We start from the raw sequence: 18,752 nt of genomic DNA on the forward strand, positions 1-18,752 counted from the left end.
GACACGAGCCTCATTTGAGCGTCTGCCGAAATTGCGTGCTCCAGAGTCGTATCAGGAGGATGTGGAATGACACGGTGCGAAGACAGACCGAGTCATCCTTCATCGCTGCTGATGTTAACAGCACCCCGACACTTAACAGAGGTTAGCATCTGATTTATTTTCTTACACCTTCGCTGTTGTGTCACCTGGCAACATCTATTCATCTCGTTTTTGCGCACAGCCGCACTGGGGAATCATTTCCTGACCAATCCAGTGCTGCAGACTCACGCAGGAGCCTCTCCTTATGATACCATGTTGGCACAGGGATACAATCAACCCTTCTCCTCCACAGGTATGTCTCATAGCAATTTCGGTGGCCTTTCTTCTCTGCAGTATTGATTTAGTTGGTGGTTCCCATAAAACCACATTTCTGTTTAAGAGTGCTCAAGAAGTCTGCACAGGTGACAATGTTAATTCGTCCTGTCATTAGTTATAAACTCATTCAATCCCAAAGACATATTTATACAGCTTTACTGTGTCCAGATATTCAATCTGAAGCACCTTCAACTACCCCCAGGGGTACTCATGCCTCCATGCCTTATGCCTCCATTTAAGAATCACTATTCTAAATTGTCCATAGTCATAAATGTGAACCATAATATATGGCCTGTCATTGGCTGGCAACCAGTGCAGTTGGCAAAAAGCATTATTGAAAATAGATGTATGGCCGTTATTATTTGTGTCAACACTTTGTCTGTACTCGCTGAAAAAAAATTCTTCCATAATACTTTATTTTATTTTTCTAATCGACTTTTAGTCCATTAGTTTTGCTGGGGAGACGCAAACAAAAATTGTGGCCTCAGTGGAGGTGTGCGTGTTACTTTTGGGTTAATCATACAATTGGTATATTTGTTTGGCTGCTGTGATTTTATTTCTACATTTATGTTGGGATGTTTTTGACTCTTTTTCTCTCTTTCTCTCTTACGTGGACCAGTTGGAACCTTCCGAAACAAGAGTATGAGCTCTTCTTTATTGTGCTCACCAAAATCATTTGGCACTGTGGTTGTTTCCATAGACCACCCTTTCATATTTGCACACATGAATCAAACATAGGTCTCAATGACATGAAATACTTTTAGCACAATGATTTTATTCCTGTAAAACTGACAAAGCCTCAATCTGAGAGAAGAAGCTCTACTCATTTGCTCATACATCCACTCATGCAACTCGTTTCACAGCACGATTTTGTTATTCGAGCTTACCTTTTATATCCTTATTTTGTTTCTGTAGAAGTTGGAGTGTCACAGAGTCAGGAGTCCTGTGGGTTGGACAGCGTGTGTCTCAACGGAGGCTACACTCCCAATACCTTCACTCTACATGGACTGGGGGCCATGCCTGGATCCCGCGCCGGCGTGGTGGGCAGCACTGACCTTCTGAAGGAGGGTGGCGTCGGGATGGGCGGTGATGACATCTCCCCCGCCCTGTTGACCCCGCATGGCGTGGCAGAACTGGGCACCGGTGCCGGAATGCGTCGTAACCTGTCTGACGCGGCCGCGCTAGAGAAGATGATCATCTCTGAGCTGGTGCAGAGCAACCTGAGGCCTTCGGGTGACATGCCCGTCCCTCCCGAACGCTACGGAAGCCTGGCGAGGCCTCATCATCCGGACAGGGCGGCTCTCGCTCACACTGCCACGCTGACTCGGCACACACAACAACCCCAGGAGGGCTGGGCGGCCACCATGCAGCCCCCCGCTCGACACAATGCACAAGAGGGTTGGGCGCATTTGAGGCACCATCTACAAGGTGCTGAAACACATTCCACATCACATGAACAAGATCATGGCACAACACCACGCTCACAAGATGGCTGGTCGAATGCCCGCACACCAGCGGACTCCGAGTCCCGCGAGTTGCTTAAAGACGGGGAGAGGCTGCAGCTGCAAGGCACTCTGGGTCGCCGCGGGCCCCAAGAGAGGCAACAAGTACGTCCTCCCGATATTCAGGCTCGGCCTTACTCCACCCTCAGCCGCACCCCTGGAACCCTCTCCCGCCACCGCAGCACAGCCGAGTCGGGTGGCGGGACGGACAAAGAAAGGGAGAGAGACCGGGATCGTTACCGTGACAGACCCTTGCCGCCGCCTCCTCCGCCTCCCCCGCAGGAGTCCGAGCCTTTGTACAAAGCTCTTGAGGAGCCGCTTCTGATAAAACAGAGGGAAGCCAGTGTAGATCCTTGGCGAGGAGGCCAGGACAGGGAGAAAGATGAGACATTTCTCCTAAAAAGAGATGGACTCATAGATGAATGGAGGGGAGGTAACAGAGCAAGGGAGGAGTCTTTTAGCTCTCAAAAGAGAAATGGAGACATGGCTGAGTGGAGAGGTGGAATGGAGAGAGGAAGGGAGGATCCTCATCTCCTGGAGAAGAGAGAAGGACGGATGGATGCATGGAGAGGAGCAGCGGAGACAGACCGTGAAGAAACCTTCATCACGCAGCGGAAAGATTTCGGAATGGATGGCTGGAGGGCTGGGATGGAGCGAGAGAAGGACAGAGATGGTTGGAGAGGGGGATTTGAACGAGAGAATGATAAGCAGAAAGATAGAGCGCTAGACGTGTGGCGTGGAGGGGTCGATGTAGACAGAGAGGAACCTTTCCTGTTTGAGAGCAATGATGGAGGTCTGGATGGGAGGAAAAGAGGAAAAGACAGAGGCTCTGTCAGGTACCATGGCGACCGAGAGGATTCTGATGGCTTTACTCTGCCTTTGACCCCCGATCTCGACCTTGACCCCGACACCTCACCGATCTACGCCCAGGATTCAAACCCATCGCCGCTTTACCCCGGAGACCGTCGGTCACCACCTCTCGGTTTCTTCCCGCGAGGCTCACCTCCAACTAACATTTTTGCTCCTCGGGACACAAATTCTCCTCCCAACAATCTCTATTCGCGCCACTCCCCACAAGTGTACAGCCGCAGTAGCTCCCCTCCTCGCTTCTACAGTCGCACCTCTCCGCCGACACTCTCCTACCCCGATAGTAGCCCCGAAGGTCCAGAAGAGCTCAGCCCTACCAGCCCACCTCAGCAACCTGCCCTGGAGTTACCCTACAGCCTTGGGAGACCCCCTCTTGGCCCGCGTCCCAACCACCTGCAGACCTTTTATCAGCCACCGCCGCCGACCACCAACGGAGAGGCTACGTACACATCTGAGCCCTCTTTGGAAGGAGACGATGGTCAGATGCAGCGAGTGACGAGCCTGTGACTAGGGCGGTGGTGATCGGGGAATAGAAATCAGGGAGGTGGAGAAAAGCACAAGCAACAGTGTTCAAACACCCAGTTACTGTGATGATGTATTAATTGGCCAACGAAGGTGATGAAGATGTCTGAGATGGCTCCTCCCTGCTTCTATCTCCCGATCACCACGAGACTCCCCCTGCCCCGTTCTCATTTTTTGTTCAATTTTCTAGAAGTGTGACTCATTGGTTGTAACTCTTCCTCTGCTCTCCTTCCCTGAAGCCCTGCCATGTCTTCCTGCTTCATCAGTGCTTTAATTCTTAATGACCCATTATCAGACTTTCTGTTGGTCCATTGGCTGGGTTTCGCCCTTCCTTGTAGCAAGAGAACGTTGTTGTGACAGATCAAAGCACTAATGTGTTGCCAAAAAAGAAAATCCTTTCGAAGAACACATGCATGACTTTTGACCGGCTCTGACAAAGCCATGTGTTCTGGAAGACGACGTGTTCAACTTCAAATGAACGAATGTGTGTGTAGCTTGATGAGCATGCGTGTGCGCCAGGTGTGTGAGTGAGATACCGCGTGTGTATGTATATATACATTCAATATATGTATATATACAAAGCTTTTATGATTATGATTTATGATTAATGTATCACAGATTAATGTATCACAAAGGATCATTTTAGCAACGTTGATGGAGGTGGATTCTCAGATTTTCAACTTGTTCCATCAGATCAAGACCAAAACTTGTCCTCCAGTCACCATTAACTGATGGCAAAGGATCGGTTTTCAATGGAATTGTCATAGAAACAGAACTATTGTCTCCAGAGCAGATCATGTGAAACCTAAGAACTTTTTCTGCAATCCCTGATCTCCTTGTACAAATTACCGAGTGTTCTAATTGTCTTGTATTGCTATTGAAGTTCGAGTAAACGTGAAATTAATCTTTCTTGTCTTGTCTTTGTAGAAGTTAAGCCGCAGACTGCCACTGGGCATAAAAAGCAAAGGCTCGGTTAAAACAAAATATATATATATAGCTCAAAATAGGACCTATTCAATATTCGTGTCAATTTTAACTAATTCTGGTTCAATTTCAAGGTTGTCTTGCAAAATCAAAAAATGCCCAATTTTCTGTTTTTGTAGAAAAAAAACCCCTGAAAAATGCATCAAATGGACTCAAATATTTTACTACAACTGCTTTTTGCACGTTCTTTGATTTTGTTGTTAAAAGTCTTGTCTTTGTTTTTTGTTTTTGTTTTGTATGCCTCTCTGCATTAGAAAAAATTGCCTTCCATGATTAGGTAATCCATTTACTTAGTGGTGGATTGGATAATCTGGATTTTTTTTCACAAAAATAACGCCCTCCTAATATGATCATAACAAATCTACTTAATTGCATTTTGTAAATTTTGAAATCATAAATTTGGCACCTGGTTTTCTTGTTACAGTGATGAAATTGATGAATTTGTCAAACGCTACCAAATAAGCCTTTAAAAAAAAAAAAGCACTGGGAGTAATAATCTCTATTTGGAAAACATGAAAAGAGTCTCACCGGGATGATAAAATTTTACTTTGGATAAATAATCCTAATTATTTAACAGGATACATAGTCATTTCCGTGCAACAAACCAATTTGCAGCATGACACACCTTTTTGGGGTCAAATTTATCCAGAACCTCCTAAATGAACACAAAATGAATGATAAATTAAAATATACATGATTGACATTATTCAATCCCATTTCAGAATCTCTTCCCTTGTCTATCGAGCCCTTAAAGATTGAGGGTTCAATTCTTACCCTGATAAATGTCCATGAGCAAGACAGACCCTTGGCAATAGGTCAATGAGAAATCAAAGAGAAATTTTATGTGACTTGCCCTCTCTGTGTGTTAGCACTGTTAACCTAACAAACAAATGCTATTCACCATTTTTGTCTTTGCAAAAGATCCTTGAAGTGATTTCAAGTGCTTTTTGCTTTCCGCGTAACGCTTGTTAGCCTAACAAATGAAAGTCCATTTTGCAAACTCCAACTTTCAACAATAGAACTGCTGACAAACCTCATTTGTAGACTCTCGATTGGGGGCTGGAGTCAAGTGTTTTCAAATCTTCCCCAATTCAATTCTCATATAGCTCCACTGTGTCACCTTTTAATTTGAACTTGGTCTGAATTTTGTTTTTAAAAGTTCCACATATTTTCATGGAGGTGGCACTGCTAAAATGAGAGATTTTTCATGACTTTATATTCAGTGGATGGTCACTGACCCAGTTCAATTGAGTCAAGGTCGGGCATACATTACTTCAAGCGATGACAGGGAAATGTTTTTACTTCTTTTAATCCGATGTGATAAACACAAACTGGCAGTATCACAAAACCTTCAGAAGCTAAAGGCGGCAAGTGTTAGGTTAGGTGAATGCACCTGCCAACACTAACAATGCATGCCCATGGTTCAAAACCGAACCAGTTTTCACTGGCCACTATTTTTTAAACTCAACTTTCATCATTCTACTTTCATCAGGCTATCGCTTCGTTACTCACACATGGTAGCAAGCACATGCAAGGACTTCTGCGGTGTTGCCAATTTAGTGACATTTTTGATACATTTGACAAATTCTTCAATCCCTCAGGCAACTACTTTTTTCATAATTGTGACCAGTAAAAATGACGTGATCCTAATAATTGCAACTTATTTCGAGGGAAGGCCAAAATTTGCCTTTCTTAATCAGATCATGTCTAAAAATGCAACATTTTATTGGGAAAAGGAGATAACACTTTTTAAAAAATATATTAAACAGACAAATTTGATGTATGTTGGCTAGGTTCCCAGAAAAACTTTCAGTTTCTTGTATGGACCCTTTGGAAAATCGCCCACCCGTTGCAGACTGGAGCGTTAAATACTGACAGAACCAAATGTTGGAAAAGTTCCCTGTCTACGGAAGCTCATTTTAAGTTCAGTTCACAAGTTCAAAAAGGCACTAGTTTAGTTCATAAACAAATGACTTCGTTTTTTTTAATTTATTTATTTTCATAATGTGTTAAAAGTGTTTGCCCATGTGTTTAGCCATGTCTTCTCCGCCAGCCAAAGTGGCAGTGTTTTTATCATTACCAGCAACGCTGAATCATCAACTCATATTTGGTAGGTGTTAATTTAAAATCCTGGTTGTAACATGCTGTTTGAATGAACATTGTCTTGATCATTTTAATGAGAAGCAACTTTTTCTAATTATGGCAAACAACTCTGAAGTGGTCTCATGCTATCAGACCACTTGTGTCTTGGCTGGTCCACTTATACAAAAATGTCAATGTAAGAGAGCTGTTGTTGCCATGACAACCACAGACACCTTCCTTCGGAACATACACCAACGCATCATTTCAATGATTTTCTTCTTGCTATAGTAAGGGAAAAATGACTATCGCTGTGTGATTTTTGGTCACATTCAAGATGTCCCACCCTCCCTCCACCACTTAAACACTCTCTTCTCCAAAATACTGAGGTGACTTCAGTCCCAACGCAGGAAACAGTCTCACTCTACGGGCTCCTTGCTTATGAATGCTGTGGCATGCTGGGAGGATGGAGGTGAGCTTTAGCAGATGCTAAGTTGAGCTGATAAATGATTATTCCGGGTTTCCACTTGATGCGGATTCAAGCTGGATGTCTTAAACATAGGTGAGATGAAGAAAGCCTAACAAGACACAAAGCCACATCAATATGAGGACGAGCACAAGCGCCAAGAGAAATAGGGAGAAAAACTCACCACCCAGTATGCAGTGAGGGCTCCAAGTATGTAGCCAACCAGGACATCCGATGGATGGTGTCTGTTGTCAGTAACGCGTGTCAGTCCCGTGTAGATGGCCAGCAGAAACAGAAAGAACTGCAGCACGGGTCTCAGCAGACGAGCATTGCGCCATGTCAACCGCGCTTGAAGGTAAAACTGCACCAATAATAAACGGTCATTGTGCTGTAAATGTGTACTGGCTCATCAGTAGTTAGGTTCAATAGTGACCAGATTTTCTGGACAGGTTCACTTTCTTTCTGCAAGCAGGAAAGTATGCGCCACAAATTGACAATATTCATGTGTGCTGATATGCATTTGTTTAAGCATTAGAATCTGAACTAAAGGGGTTTACTCTATCCAGTTAATATGAAAATGAGCAGATGCAGAAAAACTATTGAAAGAAAAAACATTTCATACAATCTATTCCTGTGAGAGTTGTAAGCCCCTACCAAGTAAACATGCATGATTATGAAATAGTATGAGTATGAATTCTCAAACACAGTCCTCCATCACCACATAAAAATGCAGCACATTTCATACAAACACACCCAGACAATAGATGGGAGCAGTGAGGCAGGGAGCCGAGGTCGTACCCCTCCCACAGCAAAACAAAGCGACCTCTGTGTTTCTCATTTCTCCTTCCAGTATTTCCCCTCCTCTATTTTCTCATTCGTTCCCTCAGTGCTGCTCACTGGACTGGTGATGGCTTTGTATCTCATCCCTTTTCAGCATCAAGAAATAATTGGAAAATAGAGGGGCCACACAGCAAAAAAGAGCAAAAGTAATGGTTATATACTTACAGCTAAATACAGCATGGTGTACATCGCAAAGGAGGCATGACCAGAGAAGAAGGATTTTCTGAATTGGAGAAGGAATAGGATTAGAATAGCTTAAACAAATCTCGAAAATATCCATCCATCCATTTTCTAGAGCCGTTTATCCTCACAAGTGGCGCAGGCTTGCTGGTGCCTATCCCAGCAGGTTAAGGGCAGTAGGCAGGGGACACCCTGAACTGGTTGTCAGCCAATCACAGAGCACACAGAGACGAAAAACCATTCACGCACCCTATCAAACTTGAGGACAATTTAGTATGTCCAATTCATCTGGCATGCAAATTTTTAAGGTGTGGAAGGAAGTCAGAGTGCCTGGAGAAGCCACGCGCGCTTGGGGAGAAGATGCAAAATCGAATCTAGAAAATACCATCTCTAAAACAGCTGTTCATGAAGCCACTTCTGGGGGTATTTGAGATTTTGACATAGTTTCTGCAAAAAAAAACTAAATTGATGCTTTTGAAAAGCATGACAGGAACATGACTTGCTTTTTTTCAAATTAAGATCTAATTAGTTGGAACATCCACTAACTATTGCCCGGAGATTAGCACCTGCAAGCCAGCAACCCTTGTGAGCATAAGCGGCGAAAGAAAATTGATAAATGGATGGATAGTGGGAAAATGCAGCTTTGTAACTATTTTATTAATTTTTATACAAATGAGCATTGTCATGAAAGATATAATTTTCCATCAGATGAGCCAGACGGAAAACAGATGGTTTCTATATCTTCTGGAGTTGAAAACTCAAATATGCCTGGAGACATATACCACTACAAATGTAGCTACAATGTTTTAATAAATCAGACACAGACGGCACAGCACTGTCTAAAGTATTTTTTGAAATCCCAAAATGGTTAGGAGATACTTAGTTGAAAAATATTTCACAGGGATTACATCATCTACAAATGTTTTTACTTGCTACAGTGTCAAGTGTCTGAAAAGGTGGGTGAGAGATGGATGGATGGACGGATGGATGGATGGATGGTTGGTTGGGCAAACAGACGATGAATGCATAACACCCACCTGGCCTCCTCTATTAAGCGTCGGTCAGTGTTGCTGCACTTGACTGACTCCAAAAAAGTTCCTGGGGTACAATTGAGTGAAGCATAGGTGACCCCACAAACTGACAAGAAGTGCGGCCGCAGACGGCCAATACTCAGCTTGGCCACGTTTGTCAGGGATTGGCCGACGCAGCAGCCAAACAGGAAGGAGCCCAACTCTTTGTAGAGACAGGACACATAGTTGTTCTTGACAAAGGCCTTGGAGGTGACACCTAGGGAGCGCACGCAGTAACATTCCCCGACAGTGATCTGCAGGCGGACACGCAGTCACAACCACTGTGTTAGAATCCAAATGACTGCACTCGGGCGCATTATCAATTCGGCGCAGTGCTCACTCCAAGACCCGTGATAAGGATGCCGGCAGCAATGAGCAGTTTGTCTGGTATGACCTCTGAGCTGAGGTATGGGTAGGTGAGGCTGTCGTCTCCACATATGAAACCTCTTGCGTACGGTCGGATCGCCTTAAGCTCGCTTAAAAAGAAAGGGATGGAAACTGAGGGGGGAGATGAATGTGATTAAGATTATTGCTTGTAATGTTTTCACAATTTCATCCTGCAAAAAAATAACACAGAATTCTTCCATATTTTGGCATGAATGCATTCAGGAAGTGTAGTCCAGATTGTTCTGTTTTTATCCCTGTGGGACATTTCTGTATGGGTCGAATTGCTACATATTACAGTTAAGAATGAACCAGCTATAGCCGTCCATCTACTTCTTTGAAGAAAAAAAATGTGGAAGCATTAGCATTTGTTTTTCTTCAAATGCTCCAAACACATCACCAAGCACATAAGCACGCCTAACAGCACAACTAGCATTGACTATACATGAGAATGCATCGGCCTGAACGCTCATCACGAGTTTGTGGTCTGAAGGTAGCATTACACCTTTCGCAACTCAACTCAGACCTGATTTTGTTGCTCTAATGTCTAGTCTACATTCTGTCACCAAATTGTCATAGGTGGCAGGTCCATGTAAAAAGAAAAACAAAAACAGCCTTGGTCAGTCCTTCCATCCATTCTCCACTAGAAGGTAGAAGTTATTTTCAGAAACTTGACAACATCTGTCAGTCCATCCGTCCATCCGTCCGATGGCAGAAGGTACAATAAATCTGGGTATTCATCCTTTGCTCTTCATACCACAAGCTCATTAACCACAATAAGTACCTTTGAATAAAATAAGATCATAATTTCAAAATTGATACTTTTTATTGAAATTTACATCTGGAAGTGTACCTCTAGATTTTTACTGTTTTAAATGGATGCCATAATCCTTGGAATCAAAGGCTTAGTTCTAGTCTCTGGAGAACCTCAGTCATCCGACCATCAAGAGGAATGTGAAGGTCACTACATTACTCCACAGGGATTGAAGGAACTTGCATAATGTTCCCATTTCCTGACAAACTATATGCAAAAAATGTTTAGCTAGAATTTGCTTTTAGTGTGAGAACAGGGCTGAATAGTAAGAAAAGCGGGTTGTTTGTCACTCCACCTCAACTCTTCCCTGGCAAACAAAAGAGTGAATTCTAAAACAAACCAGAGCCAGAAGCAGCCTGACACTGCCAACCCCCCCCCCCCCCCCCCCCCCCCATTTCTCCCCGATACCCTTCTCTGCCTCAGAGCTCACACTCCTGCACACACGTATTAGAGGAGGAAACTGGACAGACAATGCACAACACACTCCTCTGCTCACTTTAAGTCAGGGGTTAAAATGCACTACCCCTCCAGCCTGTCAGGAAAAGTGCATGCCGATTAACCCTGATGACATACCCTCTTCTTGTCACTTGTGAGGGACAGCGACATAGACTTGTGCATGCGGGGATCATGCATATATTTATTTATAGCTGATACAATTCCCCGATTCCCCTCTGATTCTGCTCTACCCTGAGAACAAGTGGTTGCTATAGAAACAGTAGAATTCCCTGGGCAATGCACTAAGCAGCTGGCACAGAGAGCCTGAGAGTGTGCATGGGTGGGAACAGAAGCCTTACATGCATGCGCAAAGAGGGAGTGAGAAAAGTTTTTTTCAACTGATACTTTTTTTTGGATTACAGTTTGTTCAAGTGCAATCACCCAACTAAAACCAGCAGCTGCTGAGCAATTTAATGACAAAATGTGGAGGAAAAAGTCAACTTCCAGATCCCAAAACTTTACTTCCATCAAATGCACTGATTTGTTTGCTAACAGCCGATCAAGTGATGACAAAATGTCACCTGCATTCAACTTCGTTTTGCGTATTGTGATCATTCAAATCAAATCTGAAAAAAAGTTACATCAAAATCTATTATTAATTCCTCACAATTCCTTCAATTTCCTGCTTGCTGGATATAAGTAGGGCCATTCACTAATTAGGCAATATAAGCAATGCTTTGGGCAGCGTGGACTCTAGGGAGTACCAGTAACGGCTAAAAATCCACCTTCAAAACATACAAAGAGTAAATTTAAATCAATATGAACAAAGACGCAGAGGAGCAACTCAATGATTCTGCTTTGGCAAAGGCATCTTACGCACTGTACATTGGCCACATTAAATCCAATTAACTTTTGAATGCCTGCCTGAGTTGCTAAATTTTTCACGTTTCATAATGGCAGTAGTTGCACTTTAAATGATATATGAAACTAAAATGATTCTATGGGGAACTCAATTGATTTTTTTGTAAAATATTTTACATTAAATGCCAATTAGAGCATATAAATGCAACTACTTAACCTTAAAATAAAAACATAAAACAACGGTGACAGCCTCGTTTGTTGTGGCGAAAAGTGAAACAATGTATAAAACGTGAAACAAGTAAGTCTACAGCTGTAGTTGAAAATTCAGTACATTGTTTTTGTTACTAAGTAAATTAACCAAAACAAACGCCTGAATCGTGAACTAAAAGGAAACGAAACATTACTTGGTCATTGAATAAAATCCAAATAAAATCTTAGTTGTTCAATCATTTTTACTGTGAAAGCTGTGCTTAGTTACAATAACTTGACAACTAACTTTGAACATAGAACAGTTAACAAATAATTCAAAACAATGACCAATTAATATTTGTTAATTATAAATGACAAATTATTCCAATTAAACTAACAACGCTTTTAAGATTTTTTTTCAGGTGTCCGCCTCATTGATTGTAAAAACCAATAACACTTTTAAACAATTAATATTTTAAAAGCCACCTAGCATCTTTTAAACAAACCTTCCATAATTATTTTACCTCCGTATACGGACCACTGTGGACTACCTTGACTAAACATTAAACAGATTTAAGTACACGCCATGTGTGCTTCAGGCAAACGACTGAGAAAGTCTCTTAGAGAAGTATAAAAGTTGGATATTATTCACCTAGGAAAAGGCACAGGACGTCTGACGCCACTAGAAGCTTCCTTGAAAATGAGTGTCCAGTTCGCAGGGGTTTATGCGCGGCGCTGCTCTCCATCCCCGCTGTTGCTGCTACTGTCGGTTGCGAGCCCCTCTTGGCGTGCAGCCCTTTGGGCCGGATGGATCGCTTGGCTTGGAGCTCTTCGCTGACACGGGCGCGCCGTGGCCCCCAGCTGGTCGAGCATTACAAAGCGCGGACTGAACAACTTTACATCAAAGTTTAACGAGCCTTTGCCTTTGATACAAAGGCGAGTTTTTAAAAATGACGTCACACAACTGTTGACTTTTGAGGCGTCAAGAAAGTGATGGCATCACCTCGCCTGCAGACTCGTCAAAATGGGCAACTAGGACTTGGCGGACACACGTCACGACCCAAGTATGCGCACTTTGCTTTGATTGTCTTTCCTTATCCTGGTGAGGGTAACGGGCTGCTGGAACCTATCGCAGCTGACTGAGAAAAAGGCGAACAACGTCCTGGACTGGTCGTCAGGTTGTCACAGAGCTACTTGGCGTGCTGTCGACACGAGGGGGCATCAAAAACAAAATTCAGCTTCTATTTAATCATATTTTATCGAAGTCCTTGAATTCAAGTCAGCGGGTTTGCATATTTGTTGTTATTTTTGCATATTTTTCCTCAAAATCCTGAATTTAATTCAGCTGCAAATGTACTTCATGCTGCTAATTTCTTCAGTAGGAATTCAACTTCTTGAGATCCAAAGGCTAAAATAAAAACACAAGTAAAAACGTGTTGCTTAATTACTTCAGTTAAAAATAAACTAGATTGTTAATAATATGTCCTGACTTAATAAGAAAACCCATTCGTATGTTTACCTTTACCTTTACATATCACAGATACAACACAACCAAATTCAAAACAAAAACATAAATTAACCTGCAATACCTCTCAATAAAGAGTGGCAAAAGAGTGTGAGCATTGCTATCTTTTCTTTCTAATAGAGTCCTTCTGCAAAGTCACACGTTTGGGTCTCCATCCCAACACCTCCACAACACAGATAAACACCCCTACGGATGGATGAATCTGTTTTAAGTCGAGAAGCTGTGCATATTTGCAATAACTTGAGCAGCGAGCATATAATTGAAAGCATTCCCCAATAAATATTACGACCAATGATAATACTGAACCCTCCTTTGGCGGATTGGTGTACTGCTCCCAGAGAAGTACACATTTATTGAGGCCACCCAAGATTTTAAATATATCAAACCTATCCACAGCACAGAGAAGAAGAAAAAAATCTTTACTTTGTTACTTATTTTGATTTGTCCAATTAGATCTCACAATAGGAAGTCACACAAATGGGAAAAGTTTACAAACCTTACTTTTACAAACCCGTTTCATGTACTTTGTTTAAAGCATCTGTGTTTTCCAACCTACTGTATGAGCCAATCAATTATATACAAGAGCTCACAGGACACCAGAGAATATGTCATTTTGTAAAAAACAGCCCCCAAAATTGAGCACAGAAAGTTGGGTCAATGTTACCCAGTGGGTGGGTTGTTTTTTTTTTTCACCAAAACTGTGATATTCTTGATCCATCCACTTGTAGTATGCCTGTTTGCACATTTTTATTATACATAGATTATATGTTTTTTATTATACATAGGTTGTCATAGTAAACCATTACAATTTAAGAACTGCCGTTAAACAGACGTAATACAAACTTGAAGGTTTTTGGGGGGAAGTGGAAGCATTGCAAATGGATTTAAATTGTTCTCCATTGCCATAACTGAGTAAATAAAGGGTGAATAAAAAGTGGTAAAGATGATCCAAAAGAGTCACTTGCACAGCAGTAAATACTTAACAGACTTTTAACCCATTTTTTCCCAATTTATCATACTAATAGGTTCACTAGTCAGTGTTTGCTCTGTAGTTTTTGTTGTTTAATAGCTAGGTGGCAGTACAGCCATCTTTTCTCTTGGGTTGAGCGTCTGAATTCTCTGCGCTGTAGTTGAAGTGCTTTAACAGCTAGGTGGCTGTATAACCATCTTTTTTCTTGGGTTGAGTGTCACAATGGTCTTGTCAAATATTCTGCGCTTTTGTAAGGGTGAAAAATGGCTGACAGTGAATAAACCAACTCCCATAAAACAGTGATTTTCAATTTGAGTCCTCAGTGTAAAGGAAGACTCAGTTCGGTTATGTCAGATTCACAGCATCTAGTAGTGTGTCTTGAGGTTATGATAAAATCTCAGGACAATCACGTTGTTCTGGAGCTGCTTTGGCAGAAAGCTTGCTTTCAGACACAGCTCAAGGGTTCCCTGAAATGAAAATGTTTGAGTATGTTTCTCCAACCTAACTAACATTCAGGGGGTTCCTTATGGGTTATGCCAAAATATTAGCATGTGGTTACATGTGGTTACATAAAAAAAGGTGTTACACTGTCACATTTGGCAGCTTTTAATGAACTAACAGATTTATTGTGACATAATGGTAACACTTCCGATTCAGAAGCAAGAGAGGGGTTCCTGCTCATAGTGCATGAATGTAGTGTGCATGTTTTAAAGAAAGACAGAACGGAGCATGGGAGAGAGAGAGGGTGAGTGAGAGCGAGAGTGAAGTTTCCTTTGCTACCATGAATCACGGAAATCCCAAATGAAACATAACCTCCGGAAAACATGAATGTTCCGGCAAAACGTTCCTAGATTGGGAATCACAAATTGTTTGTAGGGTTAAGGAAAAACTAAAACCAAAACACTGCTAAAACCATCAAAAATAGCAAAGAAAAAAAACTTCCTATTTGGAAAAGCATTGATTGAAATTTTAACTAACTCATCAATTTCCAGCTATTTGCAGATATTTCTTGACCCTAATATTTGAAAAGAAAAAAAAAACTTTTAAACAGTCGCTGAGCTTGAATGTCCTAATTCTGTAAAAATGTATAAATATGTCTGGGATTGCATTGTTAAAAATCTGTGTAAGGAGCTGAAACACACACTTTGTAGAAATGCATGTAACTACCTGTCACAATGACAATGCCGTCAACAGATACACAAGCCTCAGTGAAAATTACAGCAATTTTGTTTGCAGAGGTTTGAGGTCCCAATGTTTTTGTACATCCCAATTTGATTGATCTTGCTTTCTAATATGGTGGATATCTAAGACACAGGTGGACAAGTAGTAGTAGGCACATCTCCCTCAGTTCTGAGGCCTGGGTTCAAAGTGGGTTCAAAATGTTCTCCCCTAGGGTTTTCTAAGCTCCTCCCCATATTTTAAGAACACGCAACACTCTCATATTGTCTGTATCTGTAGAACAGGTTTGGATTAAGGAACGATGGCGTGTTTTTTTGATTGGCAGGGATCACATGGCTTTTGCTGACTAGGTACAACTACAGTATGCTCATGAGCTCAAATTGTTCATGTGACTCTCAAATCGATTTGTGGGTGAAATAATCTCCACACAGTCACAGTAGGCGACAGGAAAACTAACTTCTCCTTTGCCGACAGTCGAAAAGGTTCGCCGTATTGTGAAATCGATACAGCAGGAGTGCCTGAGACCAGCATGACTCTAATGGTGAAAAGTGAAAGTGAAAAGTGTGAAAAACCCGAACCCCTAAACTGGTGTTTTTTCCCCAAGTCACCTGTTTGTCATTTTGAAACAACAATGGATTGCTGCAGTGCTATCAGTGCGGATAACTGAACATTTGCATATATGCTTTAACACTTGAAATATCAGAGAAGTGCCATTTGGCACTTTTATCTATAAAGACCACCGGAGTGCAAAATGGCACCAAGGATTATAGCTCGCATCCTGACTCACCTGTGAATGGCTAACTTTGTTATGTAAATTTATCAGAATAGAAGTTGCACACCAACTTTATCTAGCTGGGGGAGCATCACACATGTAAATGTAGTCCTTATCTGGACATCCTGTGTGGTTTGTTGCAAATTCTGATATGTGGGGGTCATTTGTCACCAACTGCATCACATCGCACAACCCTGGTTGACTGGATTGTGAATGACTGTTTTTTTAGTCCATTTTTATCAATACATCTTGAAAAACTTGTGTGTTGCTCTCTCAGAAAGATCAAATTGTATTGCAACATCAGCCTGTTTTATCTTGAATGAAGTTTTCAAAAGATGGGACTGAGCAAGCTCTTCCACCCCCACATAAGGTCCACAGTTGCATGTCTGATGCTCCCCCAACAAGATAAAGTGAGTGTGCAACTTCTCTTCTGTTCAATTTACGTAAAACAGTTAGCTGTTCACAGGTGATTTAGGGTGTTAGCTAGAATTTTTGGTGCTAATCGGCACCCAGTGGTCTTTATAGGTAGTAAAGCCAAACCTTCTAGTGTTAATGGCCCAAAAACAACTGCAAAGCTTTGAATGTTGTATTTGAATATCCTATGATGAGCATAATTGTAAAAGATCCTGTAGTATCCATTCCCCGAAATTTACACACACATTTACACACATATGTGTTGATTCAGTTTACAGTGAGACTGAGGAATCCCTGAGTGCATTTCATGCGGTTAGTTTCGTGAGAGAAAAAAAACAACTTTGGATTTTCGACTCGTGGGTGTACATGACTTCCTAAAAATCTGTCATACTGTTTTGAGTGTAACAAGCTGACTTCCGCATCTTTGTCACTCCCTCGCTCAAACAATCCACACATTTTCCCATCATGCCCTTTTTTATGCTCAGTTGATACATGATACTCAAATTATCCAGCGCAGACTTTAATGTCAGCACTTCATATGTGATTTCATCATTTGGGAAAGGAATGCCATTTTTAATTTTACAGAGCAAAATAGCACTGTGGACTACACATCTGAAACCAAAAAGGTAGCTCAAGCACATCAAGAATTTAAAAAAAAATGCTGATGTTTTGTCAAGCATTTTATTTCATTTTGGACCTGACACTGTTCAACCCCCCCCCCCCCCCCCTCCCTCACACACACACACACACACACAGATACACGCACAGGCACTTGAATCTCAGCACCCCTTGATTTTCAGAGATAGATTTTGTTATGTATATCCTAAGTGAATTAAATACAATATTTTGACATTGTAACAAAATTACAGCAATGCCCCCTGCCTCAAAAATGATTTGTTCCACTCAATCCCTTCCACTTCTCCCCCAAGACCCAACCAATTTTCACAGACAAAAATTATGCCTCTACTGACAGCCCAGCAAAGTGTTAAGTTGTGTTGTGTTCAGTGTTCAAGAATTTCAAATATAGCTCATTAGCTCACAATAATTTAGCATACATAATATGTAGCTTAAATCAGGTGGATTTTTATATATTTTTTTTTTACCTTTAACCACTTATGACAAAAGTGTTGTCATTACCACTTGTCGTTTTATTAAATTTGAGCTCTGTTAATTTTGTTTGGTTGAAGTCAGCAGACGTTTTTATTAGCGAGGAAAGGTTTCAAGAGATCAGAGGCAGTATGTGCCTTTGTCCTCTCCTTGAATAGGAATGGGGCCATTTAGCCACTAAATGGTGCACTGGGACAATGGACAATGGACCTGTATGTCAAGACGGGTTTTTTGTATGAGTTTTTTTTTTTTTTTTAATTAATGCTGTGGTATCATTTTGCCATTGCGCAGTAGTTGAACATTATTTTTCTCTCTCTTTTTAACAATTGCGTACGTCTGCAAGAAAGATCCGTGAAGAAAATGGTGGCGCGAACATGGTTCTGGCAAAACTTCAAGACAGCTATTTTTAGTCGACTGCCTGACTTGGTCAACTTTTTCCCAGCTCTATTTCAACCCCTGTAACCCTGAAAAATCATAACCCTTAAGCCTATCAAATGGATTGGAAGCATGCTTCCCACATTCTATATATTCATCCATTGATTAGGATGGATGGATATATAGCCATATATCAAGACACATTCTGGCGGGGGGACTTTCGTGAGGGATCAATCTTGTCATTTACTTTTATGTTAATATTGAACTGATGATGTGCACAGTCCTCCATGCAACTAAACCTGATTAAGATCATGGTTGTGCTTGGGTGGGGTAAACTGACTATAAATAAACTGCTAAATATACATAGACAAACAACAGCCGTTCATGTCATATTTTGACTGATAGCCAAACCTGCTTTACAAACTGTGACACAATATCCTTTTCCAATAACAATCAAAAACAAAAAACAAAAAACCCTAAGCCGATTTCCCACAGTTTTTTTTTCAATAATTTATTGTGCTAATTAAAAATCATGACCCATTATGATCTAGTTTATTAGTCATGGCTATTTTTATTAACTTTTCAACAGAAAACTTCCCCCACAACATACTTCCTTTTATTGTTTCTCATTTGCTAAATGTGCAGATTGTATTTTGGTCACCAGAAAAGCTGCTTCAAACAGCGACTACCTTTATTGCTCATTAGAACGTAACAGAATGACTCTGAAGAAGGGTAGTCCCGGATCTAAATTCATGCTGCGTTAGCTATCTTAGGGGACTTCAGCACTAACCACCTTGCATGTTGAACACATATTTTTGTGTTGCAACTTTCACTACACATAATAACACACATGTTTGCTCATT

At 41.5% G+C, this 18,752-nt stretch overlaps 1 protein-coding gene and 1 pseudogene across 4 annotated transcripts in view; one reads left to right on the forward strand and one right to left on the reverse strand.

The window, feature by feature from the left end:
• adgrl1b (adhesion G protein-coupled receptor L1b) overlaps positions 1–4,154 on the forward strand; it is a 32,415-nt gene extending 28,261 nt beyond the window's left edge. For 2 of the 3 annotated variants that reach the window (XM_088419017.1, XM_088419018.1), the window contains 4 exons: positions 45–141; positions 221–331; positions 974–994; positions 1,270–4,154. In XM_088419017.1, coding sequence (XP_088275143.1) covers positions 45–141; positions 221–331; positions 974–994; positions 1,270–3,230 — 2,190 coding nt within the window. In that variant the 3' untranslated portion in view covers positions 3,231–4,154. The remainder of the gene's footprint in view (positions 1–44; positions 142–220; positions 332–973; positions 995–1,269) is intronic. The other variant, XM_088419019.1, reaches the window with a different exon arrangement.
• Positions 4,155–4,753: 599 nt separating this feature from the next.
• LOC148421281 (phospholipid phosphatase 3-like) lies at positions 4,754–12,435 on the reverse strand (annotated as a pseudogene). Its single transcript, XR_015866202.1, has 6 exons — positions 12,200–12,435; positions 9,205–9,362; positions 8,832–9,118; positions 7,780–7,837; positions 6,959–7,135; positions 4,754–6,886 (listed from the first exon to the last, which is right to left on the reverse strand). The product of XR_015866202.1 is annotated as a phospholipid phosphatase 3-like (transcript).
• Between the last annotated feature and the right edge of the window lie 6,317 nt (positions 12,436–18,752).

This window comes from Hippichthys cyanospilos, chromosome 7 (genome assembly GCF_059441005.1).
Source record: "Hippichthys cyanospilos isolate Australia breed blue-spotted pipefish chromosome 7, RoL_Hcya_1.0, whole genome shotgun sequence".
In the NCBI taxonomy this organism is placed as follows: Eukaryota; Metazoa; Chordata; class Actinopteri; order Syngnathiformes; family Syngnathidae; genus Hippichthys; species Hippichthys cyanospilos.